At 40.7% G+C, this 22,414-nt stretch overlaps 1 protein-coding gene across 1 annotated transcript in view; it reads left to right on the forward strand.

Annotated features, from left to right (window-relative positions):
• The window catches only part of TRDMT1 (tRNA aspartic acid methyltransferase 1), a 32,196-nt gene that overhangs the window by 5,231 nt on the left and 4,551 nt on the right, over positions 1–22,414 (forward strand). Inside the window, exons 2-9 of the mRNA XM_019532502.1 lie at positions 1,603–1,679; positions 2,649–2,720; positions 12,097–12,162; positions 14,380–14,449; positions 15,401–15,484; positions 16,273–16,643; positions 20,072–20,129; positions 20,873–21,002. Of these exons, the coding sequence (XP_019388047.1) occupies positions 1,642–1,679; positions 2,649–2,720; positions 12,097–12,162; positions 14,380–14,449; positions 15,401–15,484; positions 16,273–16,643; positions 20,072–20,129; positions 20,873–21,002 (889 nt within the window). The 5' untranslated portion in view covers positions 1,603–1,641. The remainder of the gene's footprint in view (positions 1–1,602; positions 1,680–2,648; positions 2,721–12,096; positions 12,163–14,379; positions 14,450–15,400; positions 15,485–16,272; positions 16,644–20,071; positions 20,130–20,872; positions 21,003–22,414) is intronic.

Consider the following 22,414-nt stretch of genomic DNA (forward strand, 5'->3'; position numbering starts at 1 on the left):
GAAGTATATTCCTCCTTGATGTAGAGTGCTACTCCTCCACCTTTCCTTCCTATCCTGTCCCTCCTGTATAGCCTATAGCCCTTGACACTCACCGCCCAGTCATGCGATGAGTCCCACCACGTTTCTGTGATCCCCACTATGTCGTTAATTATTGGCCATCTGTTTCAGCCCAAAAATTCTTCATTGGTGCACCTCTAGTTGTTGTAGTGGCTACAGACCATCTGCATTAATATTTTGGGGCCTAGGTTGTGACATCTGTTTTCTCCCAAGCTTTCCAGAGGTCTTCTCTGTGAACCCCTTTATGTAGACTTTGATGAGAGGATCAGAATTTGGTCTGTGTAAGGAACATGTCATGTTTTCAAATAAAGCAATTATTTGAGATGTTTATAAAAGCAAATGACTAGAAAGAATAACATGCTTTTTAGAATTTGAATAATGCTTACCTATGAAGTTATGTTTTGAAATATTATCTAGCCAGAAAAGGCTTACTATCTGAATAAAAGTGCTTTATTTTGGACTGAATAATTATAGCCATCATTTTGATGCGACCCATTGAAAGAAATGAGAGCTATCCGTATTGCTCTGGGTAATTAACCACAAACCCAAGACTGTGTGTGTCTGCTGCCGTTGCCAATTCCTTGTTAAAGTAGTAAATGCCGATCTAACTGCACAGCATTTGCCAAGCATTAAAGAAGGGCAAAGCTATTAGAAGAAATGAATGTATTAAAAAGTGTTTACTAAGTTGATACCATGGGTGACTCTAAGATTTTGAAAAGTGGGGGTAGGTGCAGATAGAGTATTACATCACCACATACAGCCCAAAATATTTTTTCTCGGGTTAAAAAGAAGCTAGAAGATTTACTAATAATCTAGTGGCCCCATGCTATATTTTCCCATTGAAGATAAAACTTAATTGGAATGTGTACTAATTTGCTAGTTTATATATTGAGTTTAAAAAACACGACAAACAAGGCAAAAATTGCCCACAGATTTTTCTTATTAGTCCTGCAGTTACGGTTAAATGTGTATCTTGTCTTCAGATTTGTAAAACAAAAGCTATCCTTCTTGAGCTTCTTGACAGTGCATCCAGCACTTCCCTGTAAATCGTTTCCACACCTGAGATACTGCTCACCTGAATTAATATTACCAGACCAAAGTAAAGGTTTTTAACTAGAATTAACAACAGTGTGCAGGACTGTGACATAGAAGAGAGCTAATACCAGAAATAGCTAACAGGCAGCAGGATTGCAGAAAAAAGACTAGCTTGATTAAAGGAACATCAAGACCCTTAAAAAGGAGAGCAGGTTGTTAACATCTGTGGAGAGATTAGCAGGAATCAGATCCATTATAATAAGCTATGAAATGTATTGACTGTCTCTGTACTGCCTAAATAGAAATGGTGCTGCCTCTCCAAGGCAGTTGGTTTTAAAGTTTGGGTGGAGTTAGTGTGGTGCAACTGCACCACTACAGCGCCCTAGATGCACGCCTTGTAACTATACATAGAGGAAACAACCTGAACGTTTTTGCACCCGTAATTCAGTTATTTCAAGTCTATGAAAAGTACCAGTTCAATAGCTATGTTCATATTTCTTCATTTTGCAGGGCATAACACTGAAGGAGTTCAACAGATTATCTTTTGATATGATTTTGATGAGTCCTCCCTGTCAGCCATTTACAAGGTATGTAGAACAAATCTTCCAGTTTTGGAGAAAATACAGTGTGATACAGTGTGTCATACCACTATTAGAACAAAAGAAAAGAGTTTTCAGCAGTGATACAATATGTGATTCGTATTTGTCTGCATCTTCCCTGAGAGCTACTGCTTTTCAAAAAACAGAGATTATAATATTTAGTTCTGTATTTACCAGCATGCAAGAATGATAGCGAGTCAGGCATGTGATTATACTAAGTAATTTTGGCTGAATTATTAAGCTTGGTGTCCCACTTATTTTACATCCTGTACTTTTGTTCTAAAAGTAAAATTTGGAGGGTCTCCCTTTTAAGAGAGCTCCCTCTCTGTGCTAATGGTCAGATGCTAATAATTTCTGCTGAAGTTACTTTCAGGTTTAGAACAGAAAGACCACAGGCAGGATTTGCCCTTGTATGTGTGCTGAAAAGATTGAGCACTAACATACTCTGGGAGTGCATTTTCATTCTTTAGAGAGATGATAAGGCTATGACCCTGAAGGCAGGTCCAGGGTGATAGACTTTGTGTACAGGCAGACATAACATTTGTTTTGATATCAAAGGAGACTGGGATAAGCTGTTACCATTTAGCTATTAAGTCTGCATGATTCTGTAGTTTATACAAGTGTAGCAAAATCACTTCAGTGGTAACCCTGCCTTGTTCAGGGTTAAATAGATTTAGTTAGCTTGTATCACTGTAGGATCATGCAGATAGATAGTTGCTGCTGCATGCTTTTAAGCAGCAGCTCTTGCTCCTCTGTCAAGGAAGCTAAAATATGTGTTTGATACCTTTGCAGAACTTTGAAAAAACATTAATCAAAGATGTGTTTTGTAAAGTATCCAGGTTGTAGCCATATTGGTCTAGAGGAAAACGCTTATGTTTTGTAAGAGACTCTGAGAAGGCAAGCGGATCATTGTATTCAGTACATGTATTTTATTTCTTTATTTTTATTTTCTCTTAGAATTGGCCTGCAAGGTGATGTATCTGATCCAAGGACAAAGAGTTTTATTTATATCCTTGACATTCTCCCAAGGTATAAATTAATTTCTAGTGGAGCCCTTCTCAATCTTTTTAGTTTATTATGCAGTTACAAATATTATTGAATTGCAAACTGTCTGTATCAGATTATATAGATATTTGTCTTGTGTTCATGTAGTTGTTTTTGTATGATTTTTATATAAGCTGTAAATGCAGTAGAATACAGCTCATTTATATCTGGGTGGCTTGTAGCCTGTTGAGTTCACAGCAGGTTGCTAAATTGAGTTGCTTGCAGGTTTGGTGTGGTTTTTACTTCCAAGGGTGTTGCTTCCAACTCAGCAGGAATTCAGCAGTGGTCTCACACAGCTCTGCCCTCTGAAATAATGAAAACCCCAGCTAACAACCAGACTACCTCAATGGCATGGCACAACTGTTTACGCAGCTCTGTATACTCCAGGTACTTCACAAAACCTTATTAGGGCTGTCAGTTGGTTCCTGTGTTCATTTTTTTTAATGCAATTACCACGCCTTGTTCTGGAACCCGCACCATCACCACCACCCCTGGGCTGCCCAGTAGGGCAGCAGAGGCAGTGCTTCACAAATTCCCCCCCAACACACGCACACACCCTCCACCCACCCCCCACCCATACTAAGTACCTGCATAATTTTGAGTTTTTAGCGGTGTGATTAAAATTGTAGTGAATTGTAACTAATTTTTTAATTGTGCAACTAATCATGATCAAATTTTTAAATCATTTGACAGCCCTATACTTTATCTTTGCAGAGGGGTAAGGAACCTAACCCATGCAGTTTCCACTGTATGAACACATTTACTTATAGCACTAAAACACTTAGCATTGTTTTAGTCTTCTGTGTTTCATTTTTATCTCTTTCATATGTCTCCGTAAAGGTAGTCAGCCATCTTAGCCTGAAGTTAGGGGGTACCTTAGAAACTAACTAATTTATAGAGTTAGTGAAATCTCTTGTGAAATCCCTATTGCTGAATAGAACTGGATACCAACCTAAGGATTTAAGTGTTGCCATGGTGTGGGATCAGCCATCCATTAACCAACCATTCCTTGAGGATCCTGCTTATTCAGGAGATTGAGACAGACTGCTCATGACCTCTTCTATTTGATAATCTTACTAGCAGAGGAAGAGCAGTGATTTGAAATTTTGGGCAGTCAGAAATCTAACAATTCTGTTGCTCTTGAGAGATCATGCTCTTCATCTTTCTTCCAGATAAAATCCTGATCAGGCAAGGAGGTGATCCCAGGGATCCTGGCTGTTGCAGAGGTCTCTGTGTCAAAACTTTCCTAGTAGTTTGAAAGTTCTTGGCATGTCAAGGCAGCATCAGTTAAGGGAACTTACTTTATTTCATATTCTCTGACCCTGATATTGTGTCACTTCGCCTGGGGCTGACATTCATATGTCCTGCAACATATACATCTACTGTATTGTCTTGTGATGGAAGATAGTGTACTGGGTAGTCAGAGCCCCCATGCGTTATTCTTAGTGATTCTCAACCTTTTTAGACTCAAAACCTCCTTCCAAATCTTTTCAAAATTAAGCAGCACTCCATTTTCAAACAACTGATTTATGCATAGTGTAATATAAACATTATGTTTTTGTTATGAATTAATATTTTGCATATTTCTGTTATGATAATTTGTAATTGATTCTAGATACATTATATTCACCCACTATGTGGCTCACACCCTGCAGAACCAGATCAGAAAGTGCACACTCTTGCCACAGCCCTTCCTGGTTTGATCCTTCAGGGTGCCTCCCAGAAACAGAGGTGTGTGGGGCAGATGCAAGTCTCCCACGCAGCTCTGTTTTCAGGAGACACGTCAGAGCCAAACTGACAAGTGGCTACATTGTCCAGGCAGGTGCACCATTTCTGCTGCAGCCGTTCCTAGTTTAGCTTCAATGTGCCTCCTGAAAATGGGTGTGCAGGCCGTTCTGTCTGGCGGCAGTGGCATCTCTCTCCAGGCTGCCCCTACCACCAGGCAGAACTGCCCCATGCACTTCCATTTTCAGGAGACATGGTGGAGCCAAACTGGGAACAGCTGCAGCAGAAATAGCATAGAATCACATAAAATTAGAGTTGGAAGGGACTTCAGGAGGTCATCTAATTCACCCCCCAACTCAAAAGCAGGGCCATCTCCAACTATATGATTCCAGCCAAGGCTTTTGTCTAGCTGGGCCTTAAAGACCTTCAAGGATGGAGATTTGCCAGCCTCTCTGGATAACCTGTTCCAGTGCTTTGCTACACTCCTGGTGATAAAGTTCTTTGTAATATCTAATCTAAGCTTCCCTTGCTGCAACTTGAGACCATTGCTCCTTGTTCTGTCATCTGCCACGACTGAGAACAGTTTAGCTTCATCCTCTTTGGAACCACCATTTAGGTAGTTGACAACTGCTATTAAATCCCCCTTCAGTCTTTTCTCCAGACTGAATAAGCCCGGTTCCCTCAGCTTAAGTCATGTGCCCCAGTCCCCTAACCATTTTTGTTGCCCTCTGCTGGGCTGTCTCCAATCTGTCCACATTCTTTCTGTATTTGGGGTCCCCAAACTGAACACAGTACTCCAGATGTGACCTCACCAGTGCTGAATAGAGGGGAAGGACACATTCCTTGATCTTCTGGCAATGTTCCTACTAATGCAGCCTAGTATGCCATTAGCCTTCTTGGCAGCGAGGGCACACTGTTGGCTCATGTTAAGCTTACTGTCCACTGTAACCCCAAGTCCTGTTCTGCACAGCTGCTGCTTAGCCAGTCAGTTCCCAGCCTATACTATATAATGTAATGAGGGTAGGCATGCCTTTCTGCTGCAGCTGCTTGTCAGTTTGGCTCTGATATCTCTCCTGAAAACAGGTGTGTGAGGTAATTTCACCCTGTAGCAGTGGAGGTAGCAGTGGCAGCATTGCAGCCCCCTGGCAGGTTCTCATAGTTGAGAACCACTGATCTGTCTGCTAATATCAGTAATATCCAAGAAGTCTGTCTAAGGGGCAAGTGGTCTCATCCCCATTTTACAGTTGCAAGCTGAGGTACAGTAAAGCTAAATGACTTGTTTGAGGTCACACAGTAAAGCTGCGTTGGAATGTACAGAGCAGCAAACCTAGACTCCCTCCCCTCTTTCCCCCCATCCCCACCTTTTTCAGGGTAGAAAAGGGAAACATATTAAAGCATTCATCTAACATGAAACTTATGACCAATGAATGGTTCTTTATCTCTTTGATGGTAGTGAGTAAAATCAGCACCAAGTTACTAAATACCATACTTTCTTACATTCATGTCCCTGAATAAGATACACACTTTGTTTTTGAAAGGCAGAATGAAGAAAGGAGGGCTTTTCCTTGAAAATATTGGTAAGTAGTAGTAAGTAACTGAGTAATAGTTTATGTACAGGGACCTCTGCCAGGAAGAAGGAGAAAGTGTCCGTATCCAGTGACTAGAGAATCCCACCGGAAACACTGCATCATTATTTTTTTCCCAGCACAGGCATTTTGTTATACCCATATTTCTTCACTTATAAAGTATGTCCTACTTTCCAGCAGCTGAACTGTAGAAAAAAAGGTACACGTTGTATGTGAGAAAATACAGTATTTTGCCGCCCCTTATCAAAATGTGAATGAAATTCTCTAAAGGATGGTCTGTTGTGGGTGGCTGAGCTGGCTGAACCCAAGCTCCACACAATTCAGCTTGGTTCCTGGTTTGCTGCACACAGTACATATTGAGCTTAAAGAAATGACACAGTGAATTTAAGTAGAGAGCTTTTAATCACTCTTAGCTGGACAGTTAAACCATCTGGCAGATGGGAAATGCATAAGGGTTTGCATGTCCAAAGTGTGATAATACAGTTATATCTTTTTACCATTTTTCTACATTGAATAACTATAAGAGCCAGTCAAATTCTAACATAGACACATGCAGGGTACCCTGTTTCACTGGTTTGGTATATGTTCCAGTTGGTTGTCCCCTTATCGTTGAACCTCTTTTCCAATCTTCCTGGAAAATATGTTACTTTACTTATCATCCAGATGTGAAAGGGGCTTGAAATGCCCTGCTTATTATATGTTTTAGTAAGTCCAACTAAGCCTGATCACATTTCAGGAAGGAAGAAAAAAGCAGGGAAACTGTTTAGAAGTTGATACCTTGTTAAACTAAGGAGAAAGAGCTGAAGAGCAAGGGAAACCTACTAGAAGTTGAGGCTGTATTAAGCCAAGGTTTTACTGAAAACTTGGTGGGACAATGGCAGGGTCACAGGTCTGTCCAACATGGTCTTCTAATGCTTTTTCATTTTCCTAAGTCACACATATTTAATATGCTCAAACAAGTATGAATGTGAACAGTCATTTGCATTATGTAGGACTTAGAGACCTCAGTGAGATTGGTTAGGTGCTATATAAACATATAGTGAAATTATTTTGTGATCAAAATTGGTAACTCAGAGAAATGATAGGTAAACATATTATTTTCCTCCTTTTATGAACTGGGTTTTAAAGTAAGAAGATTAGGTTACTGGTCCAAACCCATCGTCCAAAGGAAATCTCTGGTTAGGCTGGGAACTGAACAGTGATCCTAAATTCCATGCACTATAACTGTAAGGTCATCCTTCCATGATACTACATATTGCATCTCGAGCAGGTCCAAAGAGGTGATCCTCCCCCTCTATGCGGCAGTGGTCAGGCCGCAGCTGGAGTACTGCGTCCAGTTCTAGGCGCCGCACTTCAAGAAGGATGTGGACAGCATGGAGAGGGTCCAGAGGAGGGCCACTCACATGATCAGGGGACAACAGGGCAGGCCCTATGAGGAGAGGCTACGGGACCTGAACCCGTTCAGCCTCCAAAAGAGAAGGCTGAGGGGGGATCTTGTGGCCTGTTACAAACTAGTCGGGGGTGGGATCAGCCGGCATTGGGGGAGTCACTATTCCCCTGTGCACTGCCAGGAGTGACCAGGAATAACGGTCACAAGCTGGCAGAGGGTAGGTTTAGGTTAGATACCAGGAGGCGCTACTTCACAGTCAGGGCGGCTAGGATCTGGAACCAGCTTCCAAGAGAAGTGGTGCAGGCTCCTACCCTGGGGGTGTTTAAGAGGAGGTTGGATGAACATCTTGCTGGGGTCGTTTGACCCCAGTACTCTTTCCTGCCGTGGCAGGGGGTCGGACTAGATGATCTGCTCAGGTCCCTTCTGACCCTAGAAACTATGAAACTATGAAAAAGGGGAAACATTAGGATTGAGGTAATAGCCCATTAGAGAGGTAATACTGGATTCCAGTTGGATTCTGTAGATTCCAGGTAGATTTACAAGGGAATGTAAAAGAGGAAAACTCTTCTTTGGAAACAGTAGTTACTGTCTTGTGCAAACATCCTGGTCACCGTAGTGATAAACCATTAATATGACAGAAATTTTTCCTTTTCAGAAGCAAACTCTCAGACACTCCAGGGTGCTCCTCCCTCTTGACGACGCAAAGGAGTTAGGCTCGGCTTACAGACTTTATCTGGAAGTCTCACGAGATGCTTTCAGCCTCCCTTATCTCCCTTAGGCATGTTGTTCCCATGAAGTAGCAGTTTCTACAGACACCACAACAAATGAGGAGAGCTGTTTCTGCAGTTTCCCAGCTCCAACAGGTTATGTTTTACAAAGATAGCGCTCACACGAGTTTTGGAAATTACAACTTCAGTGGAGACTAAGCCCAGAGAATTAGAGTTTAAAATGGGAAATGATTGATGCCATTCTATGTGGTAAAATGTAGGAGTTGTTATTTTACATTCTTCATTGTGATTTGCACAAATTTCATGCAAAGTATCATAATACAATTCTGTCTTTCTTGCCTGATTCTACCTTTTCCAGCCTCTTATAAAGAAAAACAAATGAAGTGTGACTTTAGGTGTGGCTGAAAGTGGCTGAGATATGAAGTCCAGGGCAGGGAGAATTTGAGAGCTGAATGTGGGCAGAAACTGTGGTCTTCAGCCAGTGGACATGTAGTCTAGCCACAGAATATTCTTGGTGCCCTATGTCTATGAGCATAACCTCATACAACCTACTGCAAGCTTATCAAAGTTTGTGTTTACCTTAAGGAAGAACAGTGCTGCTCATTTTGTAGACATATTTTAAGTGTTGTGTTTGGCAGGTATCCTCAAGCTATATTGCCTTCTGAGAGTGCAGCTGTAAAGTCTCAGGCTGAACTATGCATTTGTGACTCTAGATTTGAGCTCTGTGATAGAAGCTGGATTTCTTTTGATTTGGGGTAAACTTAGCAAGTCACTGTCTGGTGGTCTCTTCTTTCTTTTTTATTTGCTTTATTTTTACACAGTCTCTAAGAAGTTTGTATCAATTGGTGGTCTTACTTTAACTGACTGGGTTCAGACAGTAGTAATTTCTGAAATGTTTTCAAGTGTAATAAGTGGCAGCCATAGCTCTCCAGCCAGGGAGTATTACAGCAGGCTTCAGATTGGGGTGGGGCAGGGGGCCACTAGCCGGGGAGGGCCTGGCAGGATCTTTCTGCTGCCGAGATTCTAACACTCTGGCTCCAAATATCCTCAACTTCTTGCAGGGTGGAAAAGTAGACATGAGCCCATTTCTGGTGGTGGTGAAGGCCTGGAAAGTGGTAAAGCGGAGTGGGAGGTCTGGAAGTCTGCAATGGTAACAGGGACCCCTCACTGTCATGATCACAGCTTCTTAGCCCCAAGGCCCCAAATCTTTTTTCTCCCAGTCTTCCTTGGGTAGAAACGTAGAGGGAAGGATTGAGGTTTGGGGAGCCTGGTTCTGGTTGTGGTTGTGGGGGGAGGTAAACAGAGGTTTTCAGGAGGAATAGGGTTTCAGTGGAGAGTGCAAAGGCCCCTTCCAGGCTGTCCACCATGCTCTCCCTCCCTCCCCCATGGAAGAAGTGGGAGAGCAGAGCACTGGGATTTGGAGGACCTATGAGTCTCCTGTCCCTGCACACATGTAACAAAAAGTGAAATGCTTCAGAACAATACAGGGGTGTAGGTTGTAGCCATGTTGGTCTAAGGACATAGGCAGCCAAGGTTCTTTGGGTGAATCTGATCTCTTTTATTAGACCAACTAAATAGTTGGAGAACAATTTTTAAGCAAGCTTTTGGGTTCAAAAACCCTCCATAAGGCTGAGGAAGTTTCAGCAGTTGATGTGTGCTCTTCCTGGATGGAATGAAAAGTAAAGTAGCCAGAGACTCAGCTGGAATGCATACAAGACAGGCTGTCAGTGAAAATGTAGATTGAGAAGTCAATGGGTGAGAGAGAGGCTGGGTGTCGGGGAGAGAAGGGGGATGAATAGTGGAGAAGTACCTGGGAAGTCAGCTGTCAGACAGGTTATAAAGTGTTAGAAATCCAATGTCTATATTTAGTCCATGATTTTTAGTGTCCAGGAGGTTGATGAAGTGGAGTCATAGGCTCGTCTCTGGGAAGTGTTTTGTAAGTTTCCTTTGAGGATCAGGACTGAGAGATTGGCGAGAGAGTGGTTTTCTTGTGAGAAATGTGCCCCCACAGGTCACTGGGTATTCCTGTCTTTGATAGATTTCCGGTGTGCATTCATTTGGTGCGCATTTGTTGTTTGGTCTGTCCTACGTATTTTCCATCTGTGCATTTGGTGCACTGGATGAGAGATATTACATTTCTGGAGGTGCAGTTGTAAGATCCAGGAATGCTGATGGCTCTGTTGTGAGGTGTAGTAATTGTGGGGGTGGTGGAGATATGTTGGCAGGTTTTGCATTTCTTGTCATGGCAAGAATCATGGACTAAATATTAACAGTGTTTGTGTTATTGTAGTTTAGGTGTATTTTCTGATGCAGATCCTTTGCCCCCTTTTTCCTCTCATGTTTGTAAATATCTATTTTACTAGCTTAGGAGAACACTACAAAGCTCATATGTGTGATGTCAGCCAGAGCAAAATGGAGATGTGGCCACCTCCAGGGGTTGGTGATCATGGAATAAGCTTGTTTCTTTTTGCACTGATGTCATTAGGCTTCAGACTTACCCCACTGAAACCATATATATAGCACATTTCTCTGAAAGTTAATTAGATATAATGGGAAATGTCTGAAAGCAAAACTTTCTGAAGACAAAGAAGTTACTAAAACAAAACCAATTAGATGAACACTAGACTTGTTGTTCCTCCTCTCACTCAAGTTGGTGGGAGTTTTGATGTTGAGATCAATAATGTGACTTGTTTTATTACAATTTTCCAGCGCATAGAATGAGTGCCTTAAGTGTGCCTTATTGTCTTTTGAATGACAATGTTATGCTTCAGTAAATCAATAAAAGTAGCATTTTCAATTTATGCTTGGGGTTAATTTGGCTCTGAAATCAGAAACTAGCCCTCGATCAAATGTGACTAAATTGGGGCACCGAATGTGAGAAGAGTGGAATCACTTATGACACCATTTACTTGACACTAGCCATTTGCCAGATCCCATTGATTTTGATATTTAAGGCACTGCTTAATCCAAATTAAGTGACTGCTGATTCATACAGGAACAGTGTATGCTCGGCTGTTTGCATTTCATCAAGGTTTGTGATCTTTTTACAGAGGACATACTCACCACTTGCACAGCTATTTACACTTCATTAAGGCTCCTTATCTTACTCTGAGGCTTTACATTTCTGCTAGTAGTCTTGAAATTGACAAGACCTAGTCTTTTCCTAGTGGCACTGGGTGCCTGTGCACGTGTGGGACATTTGCTCTGACACATTCTAATTAGAACGTGCTGGAGCAAGCAGACTTGATTAATCAGGGGTGTGCATCAGGCTCTGGGGGAACATCTGTTCACCATAGTACCCCAAGGGATAACAAAGACCAACAGTCATAAACTCCCCCGTGACTGTTTTAGTCTGGATATAAAGCAAAACTTCTTTACTGTCTGAGCCCCCAAATCCTGGAATAGACTCCCTTCAGAAGTGGTGCAGGCACCTACTCTGGATTCATTCAAGAAATGTTTGGATGCTTATCTTGCTGGGATCCTTTGACCCTAACTGACTTCCTGCTCCTGGGGCAGGGGTCTGGACTTGAGGTCCCTTCCAGCCCTAATGTCTATGAAATCTATGAAGTCTGCTGAAGTATTTCCTGTCACATGTATTCACCATCCCCACATTTTAAAATGGTAACAGGGGTGCTTTAACTAAAGCTCGTCAAACAGGTGTCTAATTAGAATGCTTCAGCAGACTCAATCCCAAGAGCTGCTCTAATTAAAACACCCCCCACCCCGGAGCACGTCTATAGGTGCCTACTATCAGTAGTTGAGATGGACTTCTTGGATTAACCACCTATGACACCCAGTTGTCTGATTGCCAAATTAACCTGCTATATGTGATTTAAATTGCATCACTTAACTGTTTCCTGTTGCCAAACAAATTTGTGGTGTTTATTTAATATGGTTTGCATCTTAATACACTAAACTGACTTTTCTTATAGGCTACAAAGACTGCCAAAATTCATACTTTTAGAAAATGTCAAAGGATTTGAAATCTCTTCTGCCAGGTATTGTATGATCAATGATTAGTTCCTTTTTATTCTTGTTTTATTATTACAGATTGCTTCACTGTTATAAGTGCAACTTTAAGTTTACAATGAAAATGTTTATGTTTGAAAGGAAATTGTTGATGTCACCTGCTTGTTAAGTTTTTTTTTTCTAACTTGAACAAGTTAACATGCCTGCCTGCCCACCTAATCTGTTGTCTTACTGCATTTGGGGAAGGATGTATGCTAATTTTCAGTAATAACGTGCACCATAGATGTGCAGCTTTCAGCGTTTTTACTGATGGTAGAAACTTCAGGGTTCCTTTGTAGTGATCATAGTGGAGGTAGATGGAGAGCCATGTTAGTCCTAAATCACTCAGAAAGCAGGGTAGAGAAGTACCTCTTTAAACTATCCAAAGCAGAAATGCATATGCTTTTATGAGCAATAGTTCATTTCCCCGGATTATCTGAAAGGACATGCAGAGAGCAGGCTATCAAGCAGAGAAAGTGAATTGAATACTGAAGACAGGGAATGGGGGCGGTGCGAAGAGAATCAAATAAATAAGAAAGTAATAAACCTATAGAGACACATAGGGATCAAAAAAGCTAATCCAAGTAATGAGTCGCTGTATTTGACAGCTTGTTCCCTGCATGTCCTTTCATAACATCTGATGAAGGGAGCTCTTGTGCATGAAAGCTGATACATTTTTTCTTCAGTTATTCCATAAGGTGCAGCTCAACCCTGCCTTCCATAGTAGCGGTGTAAGGGTTAGCTGATGGTTTTTTATCCTTAAATCAGTTGATTGACTACAGACTCTGAGAACCAGTCATTGATTGTCCACTGACGTGATGGCAGCAGCTAACTGTCCAAAGAGAAGTTTAGGAAAGCGTGTATAACTTTTAATTGTGAAATTTGTTACTGGGGGGGTAATAGGCACCTAACCCTAAAACAGAAGCATAATTTCTTCTTGCAGGTAGGGAAGAGGTTTTAGTATAGTTATCCTCCTCATGCCTTGTGCTGATGGGGTGGGATCTTTCCATTAGAGCAGTGGTTTTTAACATGTGCTCTGTAGACCCCTGGAGGCCTGCAGATTATGTCTAAGGGATCTGCAAAAATGACTATGGTCAATTAGAAGTATGCAAATAGTCACACTTACAATTCAAAGGGGTATGCACCTCCATTCAAAAATGTTTAGGGGTCTACAAATGGAAAAGATTGAAAACCCCTGCATTAGAACATATGGGGTAACTGGTTAATGCGCCAGCCTGTGCATCGCCACTGTCCTTAATGAGGATATTCTTGTCTGTTAGGAGGCATTTCCAGCTTTCCAATTAGAAACATACACTGCCTTTGCACATAAGAGCTGCATACTGCCCACATATGCCCCCAAGCCTGCCTTGAATCCTGTCCTAAAGACAGAATGATCTATATGTCAATGGATACACCAGAAAGCACTTCTCCTTTTCTATGTGACACTCCCTAGGGAATGATTTAAATCATAGCTAGTACTTTCTGTGGAGCTGACGTCTGCAAGTAGACTGTAGGGTACAGTTAAGCTTTTATTCAGAGATCCTTAGTAAGCAATTTTCCATTGTAATGGGCTTGCCGAAATACACAGAGAACATTTCTACTTCACTTTGATTAGGAGAGTTCCCCGGTTAAGCAAACAACGATTGCCATTCTCTGAAGTGATCACTTTGAACAGGCTTTGCTACACAGTACTATGCTGGCATAGCACCTAAATAAACAAACTGGCAGTAAAGAGAGGCAGATCCTGGGTGATCAGATAAAGAATGGCCACCTGTAGGAGTTTAATATCTTGCTTCTAACCCACTGTAAACTATTTGGTAATCCACATCTCAGGAAAATATGTTTTCTACTTGTTATCTTTGCTTCTGACATGTTGCAAGTACTTTTTCTAGCAATGGGAGACTTTTCTGGAGGAATGTGTGTCCCTAAATAGATGTGGGGTTCCCATGCGTGTCTGCAATCATCCTTCACTTGGCTGGAATAACACTGATCTTTATATACCCTTTTCTGAGTCTCAGAAGCGTGTAACTAGCTGGATATGTACAAGCTATATTTAGTCTTTGTTGTGTGACTGCTAATTGTCTAACACCTACAGATCTTCATTTAATGGAACTTTATTTAAGGAAAAAATGGAAATGGAAAGCATATGCATTATATAGCTAATTGCTTATGGAAAATAATTGGCTTTTGTTTCTTCTCATTTCCAGAAATGAATTTGTACAAACTCTAGAGGCATGTGGATTTAAATATCAAGAATTTCTCTTGTCTCCAACTTGTGTGAGTAGTAAGATTATAACAATTCCTCACCAAACTGTACCTTACATGGGGTACTTGGAAAGGATTTTACATGCTGGAAGAAAAACATTCATGTTTAGACTATTCCTCTGGATAAGTCATGCCATCTAATTTAGCTTCTGGCTAGGTCAGGGTCAGTACATATATGCCTCTATTCTTAAGTGTTGTTCAAAGCCCATTCCTGTAATAGTTTAACAGCCATTGGATATGTTTTAAGTCGATAGGAATTTTATTTGTGGAAGACATAAGAGATCTGGCCTTTAAAATGCTAGCTAGAAATCTCTGCATCTTTGAGATAGTAGCTTGGGAAGTGTAAATTAAAAAAAGCACTGTTTCATTATGACTTGCCTCATCCAGTTCCTCATTCATGTGATAGAACATGCCAGAAAAAGGGCAGCATGTTTGCCCTAAAACGTAGGTCTAGAAACCATTTCAGTTTCTTTCACTTCCCTTTACACTTTATTTTTTTTTAAATTTTCTATTGATGTATTGGAGGATGAAGCAGAAATATGAAAAAATGATCCATGTGTTTAAGAAAATTAGATAGGAAAAGTGTGATGACAAGTACAATAAACCAGATACCTCTTTGTTGCCTGTGTTGTGGGAAATGAGGGCATTCATCATATTGCTACTAGATAGGAAAACTGGGGTTTTATGGGTCATGAAAAATTAATTCTGCTCTTCACAACAAACTAACAGTTGTCCTTCATGACAAACTAACAGTGTTGAGATTTCTGCATGGGTGCATTTTAAAACCCTTTTGTGCCAGTTGAAAATAGGTTTAATTTAGATTAATGCTAACATATTTGTGGTGGGAAAACAATAGAATTTTTTTTATTAATATAAAAAGTGTAACTAGCAGTTTTCATGATGGCACAAATCATTTTGCCATTCTGTCATGTGGACTGACTGCCTGGGGGGTTTTGCTTGCAGCTTGGCATTCCAAATTCTAGACTGCGATATTTTCTGATTGCAAAGCTTCATTCAGAGCCATTTTCCTTTCAAGCTTCAGATCAGGTGAGATTTATTTCTGTTCCTTAACTGCTCTTTCTTTTTCTGAAGACTGGGGGATACATCTTCAGCTGTGCCCACTTTATGCTCATCTTAGCTGTGTGAGCATGTGCGAGGGAAACAGCTTTAAGCTACCTTCTAATTTCTTCCTCACAGACCCGTTAAGGACTGAAATAGCCCTAGTTGCTTACATGACTTATACAAGTCCTTACGGGCACATCTCTGGATGAGGACAGACCAAAATACTGAACTCTTTGTCATGATCCCCTATAGCCAGTGGAATTTTTTTCTTGAAAGGGTGACTATGTGCAGTTATGCCTGCTAAGACTTTTAGGGAGAGATAAAATAGGGGACTGTGCATACCCATCATTGAGGAGGACCTGGCCAATTATGCCCAGAATATTGTGTGATGAGTGAAGGTGATAAACTGCTACCTAATGCCCAGGAGATGTAAAAGATAAAGTAAAAAGGAGAAGGGCATCATGGTTGGGGAAAAGAGTGTAACTTACCCAGGATTTACCAAGTATTTCAGTAAACCTACCCTGAGTTTTAGGTTACAAATCGAGCCCCAAAGGACACTACTTTCATCTGGTTCTTGTGCATCTAAAAATGCATCTAAAAAAGGTTAGTATTTAATAATACCGAAATCATTTTAAAATCTTTATAGAAAGAGAGATAATAAAGTCATTGTTGTATTTTAGATAGGAATTGGTTTATTACTGCCTGAACTTAATTGGTAGTTGCACAATACAAGTACACTACTGTAATCTTTTGCATATTTTATTTCATACTAGATATTGACATATTTCCCAGATGAGGAATCAAATAATTCAGTGAAATACAAAGTTCCTCTAGGCTTAGAAAAAGACAATTCATCCACACTTACTGAAGAGGAAAACCTTGAGCCAAACTCTGGTTTTGATTGTGGTGAGAGGCAGTGTTCATCAAAAGAAGCCTTTCTTTTTAAACTTGAAACAATGGAAGAGATGAAAAGAAAGCAGAACCAGGACAATGATTTCTCTATGCAAGTACTAAAAGACTTTCTTGAAGGGGACAGTGAAGAAATGAGCCAGTACTACTTGCCACCCAAATCCTTACTACGCTATGCTTTCCTATTAGACATTGTTAAACCCACCTGCAGAAGGTCCACATGCTTCACAAAAGGGTAAGTCTCAATGAGATCTATGAGTGGACCTTACCTAAATGTTCTAAATGCAAGCCTTACTTTGCAGTCCTTTTGAACACCAGAAACAGCATTTAATTAAAAAAGAGGCCTTTCTGGAACAACTTTTCTTGTAGCACACGTTCTGATCCAGTAAAATACCAGCATGAGAATCAGTCTCTCTCTGGCAGAACATCATGTGCCCGGTCCCAAAAAGAGGTCAACAATGCTTCTTGTTTCATGACCTTCACAGAAGCTTAATTATCTCTGCAGAAATATGGTTCCAGCAGGCTGGTAGAGTAGTAATTCATTAATGAATTTCTTTATGTTGCTCACTGAAGTTACAAAGCAGTATGCATGACAGCTCCATTCCTTATAACTGTATCTACATTTTATAGATGTTGCTATTTTCGAGAGTGGGGCCAGATCCTTGGCTTTTAGGTCAGAATAGCTCCATTAACTTTAAAGAAGCTCCGCCCATTGAAGATTGCTGTTCTTTAGTTATTACAGCAACAGTTAAACTTTTCATGCAGAAAAACGCAAACAATGACCCTTTCAGATCAGTATTTGGGACCTAGTTGTCTGGTAACTTCCCAAATTATATTTTGTGTATTGATGACCTGATTATACAAGCTGCTAAATGGTGATCAGAGCTGGTCAAGAATTTTTAAGCTGTATATGTTGACAAAAATGCTGAACTGTCAAAAAACTATTTTATAGAAAGCATTTGATTTCAATAGTTTCTGAACAAAAAGAAATGTGAAAACAGTTTTGGAAACTTTAAAATATTTCTTTTTCACATTTTCAAAATAGAAAATTCTGTTTCTTAGTGTGAAATTTTGTTTCTTAATTAAAGACAATGATATACTAACTTTCTAAAGAAAATTGTAACAAAAATCAATCAGCTGACAAACCTTTTTCTTTCTGTTTGTCTTTTCAGTTCATGAAAATGTTGAGATTTAAACTTTGACACGATGCAGTTTCTCAAATGTGTGACAGTTCCACACTATATAATATGTGTTGTATTTACAATTGTCACAGTACAAGTCTTTTAGACAAGGGCCTTGTTTATATTTTATAGATGCCAAGAAAAAGATTACTGATTAAAATAAAGATTTGAAATACCAGTATAGGAAGCTGTAATTATTCATGTTTTGTCCCAAATCCATTTATTTGTAGAAATATATACAGAGTATTCCATTTAAGTATGTTGCTTTGGGACTGAAAAAAGACTGGCATTTATCAGAATTCAAAATAAACAATACTTGCTAGTTTAGGGATCAACCCAGGCTAAGTTTTTCCACCTCATGAATCTTGTTACTTTGTTTGGGAGGGGGCCTTATGCCTCTAGTGGCCTGAAATAGACAGAATTTTTCCAGTTCCAGATTGCTTTAGAAACTCTGAAATAGACACCTGCTACTCAGGTTTACCAAGTATGAAATTAAAGAGTTCAGTTAGGTTAGGGCTGTCCAATTTCAGTGCAGCTACAGGGGACAACACCCTCCGGCATCCTCCGTACTGTGCAGGCTGTACCAGCAGAATGCCACTTCCCACTCCCTGCCACGCGAGCTGGACTGTTAGCATGCAGCTCCCTCGCTCCTTACCACATAGGCTGTGCTGGTTGCATGTAGGCCCCTAAGTCCTCCCCTGCAGCAGGAGAGGCAGCTGTCAAGGCCCATGGGCCACCAGTTGGAGAGCCCTGAGTGAGGTTATGACAGTGAGGCTGAAAAATGCTATGCCCTTAAATGGTTTGTACACTTAACTGATATGCACATAACCAGTGCTTGTTATGATGTAAGAAATAGGCAGCAGATTAGGACTGGCATTGTGTTATGCAACTGTGCAAATTACTCTGATGTGTATAAGCAGAGCTTGGTGAAGTGAGGGTTTCCGTCCAGAGTGCCATGGAGATGTGGTTAGCAGAGAAGACCCTAATGAGGCCAAAGAATATGTGGGGCACTTTAACTTGCCCATGGTGGTGTGCAGTTGAGAACCACTGAGGTAAATTGGGGCAGCATGATAGTGGCTCTTAACTGAGGTGCTGCTAAATTCAGAAAAGTTGGGGGAGTGTGCTGTGACTTTAAACAGGTTGAGAACCATTGATGTAGTGAATGATGCATTGGAATTCCTTGGTAATGTTGAAAAAATAGATTTAAAAGACTTGTTCACTCTTCCCACCCTCCCCCACAATTTAGCTTATTAATTACTGACCATACATTTAAAATGTGAATCAGTTACTTTTTAAGACCTGGCCCTGATTCTGAAGATCATTTACTTATCCTTAACTTTAAGCATGTTACCACTGCTACTGACTTTAATTGGACTACTGAATACTTAAATGCTAGATTGGAGCAGGCGTCCCTAGCACCTTACATGGCTGAGCCCTTACAGGGTTATTGCACATAAGAGAAAACATTTTTCTCCTTTTTCTCCTGTGGTGTGTAAAGGCTAATACAAACTTGGGGTACCACTTAAGAGTGCACTGGACACAGCAGACCCAAAGAAACCATGCAACAGTCCTTTCAACAGGGATGCCGAGAAAATTTTAGGGAGGATAGCAAAGTAAGGATTTAGTTGATGGGGAGTGTGACCTATGATGGTCTGTTGGACAGATGATCCTTAGATGATTGCTTTGTGAAAAGCCCATCCATTTCACTCTCTAAATCTCTGTGTTCAGGACATACTTGCACAGTGCTATCATGCAAACAGAGCTTCTTTCTGAGTCTGGCAAGCCTATAATTATATTTAAATGATAGCCTGTGAGAGACTATAGAGTAAACATGTATTTACAGAATAAACCACAAAGACCCCAAAAAAGCCCTAGTATGGTTTATAATGTCCACTCTCTTATTACATACCAGCTATTTTTTCATGTCTGTTTTTTTAACTGTTAAACAGTAACTCCCCCACCCCACAAAAAAAACTAACAAAGACTAATGCAACAATCTGACTGAATAACTTTGCTCTTTGCGCATCAGAATGACAATTTTAGGTTCTTGGTGATGGCTATATCTTCCTATGAATTCAGGGAGCCTGGTTTCAAAAATTGCGGGTAAAATGGATGTTAGATTGGACAAAAGCCCAATTTGTGAGCCCAAGGAACCATTTTATACTTAAAAATGCAAGAGTTGTGTATGCAGCTTAGGTGGCCTTTTTGAAGACATTATGTAAGAAATCCATGGCTAGTTGTACTATCTAGCACTAGCAAGACTAAAGTCTTTATGCACTGATGGGGGAATAATCCTCAAAGATGATTTTCAGATGCTAGTCTAGCTTTCTCAGGGTTAGGATTTATTTTTTTTAAGAAGACTTTTTATGTGACCTTTCTAGGAGACTGTTAGCAACATCAAATTAACTTTTGTGCATTTCTGCCTTTCTCTGTAGTGTAAAGCCCAATAACATTTTTCATGTATGGTTTTGTTGTTCTCAAGGTACGGACACTATGTAGAAGGAACAGGCTCAGTGCTGCAGACAGCAGAGGATGTTCAGGTACAGGATGACTATTAAAACAGATCAAAGCAGGTAGTATTAAAAACGTTTTTATTTATCCACTTCTGCTTAACTATTCTGGATTTATTCTAATAAAAATGTCTTAAGAACTAAATTGTATGGCACAGACTAGCTGTGTTTCCCTCTAATTCACTTTAAATTCTCAGATAGGGTATATTTAAGTGATGGCTTTATGGGGACCTTCACTTGAAATGGTGTGGGATACTAACATCACCTCTAGTGTCATGGCTGGGTGGGGAGGGGGTCACAGTGGTGCTTTCTCCAAGTTGGCATACAGAGCTGGTGCCCTGCTCAGCCCACCCTAGCTACACTACTGGCAGAAGGAATGCAGAACTGCAATTTCGAGGCATGCCAAAGCAACCTCTGAGCCAACTGCCCATAGCTTAATTTTAGCGGAGGCTGATTTGTAGCTTCCCACTTACTGAGTCATCTCTTTTGCCCTTCACAGAAGTTTATAGTTTTGTGGTTGCACGTTTGAGTATGTTGAAAAAAGTGATTGATTCCTTCATGGCAGCATGCTTATTTTCCTTGTAGTTACATTTGTTAAGATGTTGACTGCAGAGGTATAAGGCAAAGTATACTTTCAAATAGGAAATGCAGTTGCTGTGTTATCTTTGGCAGCAAAGCCATCTGAGAAGCATTTCATAAAGATATGAAAGTTGTGATGTAATTTTACATAGTCTTTGTTCATCATCCATATTTGTCTTGGACATTCTTTACAGCTTGAGTCAGTGTTCAAATCTATTGAGACATTATCAGAAGAAGAGAAGCTTAAGAGACTGTCGACTCTAAAATTGCGATACTTTACTCCTAGAGAAATAGCAAATCTCCATGGATTCCCTCCAGAATTTGGTACGTGCCCATTAAGCACCTCATTTCTAGTCCAGCCTTCAGAAGGGCAGCTAGAGTTTCCAGCATGGTATATTGAAGGGAATGTTCTGTGTTTTTTGTTCAATAATTCTTCTAATACATCTTTATTTTAAAAATAACTTCATTTCTGTTTTGTTACCATTCTTCTAAGCATTCATTAGTTTCTCTCAGTTTGTAACAACATTCCTGTCTGTCGTATAATCAGATTTACTTTTATCATCTTAGAAAAGTAAACTATGGGATCTAAATCTTCTCTTTTCTTGAATGGCCATGAAGCAGAGGCCTTTGTTTGGTTTAGAAAATATTGTTTACTTAAGAATAGCGAGCATTACTGACATCTATAATAAGGCTGCATCTGTTGTCAGCTTGAGAGCCCTTTTATGACTGTCAGTGTTAAGAACTCCTGGCTTTCCCCCTCATGCACCATTTGCAACTTCTGAGGTAAGTGGGTGACCTGCAAGAAGCACAAGCAGAAAGGAGCAGCAGGGAAGGAAAGCAGTCTCATTCTTCCTGAGAAATTAGGGCAATTGGCTAGTTACCTCAGGTGTCTATACACAAATGCAGAGCCTGGGAAAGAAGCAGGAACAATTGAAATTCCTCGCACAGTCACAGAACTATGACATGATTGGAATAACAGAGACTTGGTGGGATAGCTCACATGACTGGAGCACTGTCATGGATGCGTACAAACTGTTCAGGAAGGACAGGCAGGAAAGGGAGAAGAGGAGAAGGAATAGCTTTTTATATAAAAGGACTGCACGATTGCCCAGAGCTGCAGTACGAACCTGGAGATAAGCCTGTTGAAAGTGTCTGGGTTTGGGTCAAAGGAGAGAGCAACAAGGGTGATGGAGTGTCTGCTATAGACAGCCAGGCCCGGAGGACAAGGTGGATGAGGCTTTTATCAAACACCTAAGGGAAGTTTCCCAATCATAGGTGCTGGTTCTCTTGGGAGACTTCAGTCACCCTGACATTTGCTGGGAGGGCAATACAGCAGTGTGATCCAGGCAGGTTTTGGAAAAGGTTGAGCACAATTTCCTGTGCAAGTGTTGAAGAGGACAACGAGGAGCAGTACTCTTTTTGACCTGCTGTTCACAAACAAGGAAGAATTGGTGGGGAATGTAGTGGTGGATGGCAACTTGGGCATCATTGACTGTGAGATGATGGAGTTCAAGATCTTGAGGAAAGGAAAAAGGAGAATAGCAGAATAAGGACCCTGGACTTCAGAAAAGCAGACTTCTATTCACTCAGGGAACTGATGGGGAGGATCTTTGGGAGCCGGTCTGAGTGGGAAAGGTGTCCAGGAGAGCTGGTTGTATTTTCATAGATTTCATAGACATTGGGGCTGGAAGGGACCTCGGGAGATCATCGAGTCCAGCCCCCTGCCCAAAGGGCAG

This window comes from Crocodylus porosus, unplaced genomic scaffold (assembly GCF_001723895.1).
Source record: "Crocodylus porosus isolate Cpor-Errol unplaced genomic scaffold, CroPor_comp1, whole genome shotgun sequence".
Lineage (NCBI taxonomy): Eukaryota > Metazoa > Chordata > Crocodylia > Crocodylidae > Crocodylus > Crocodylus porosus.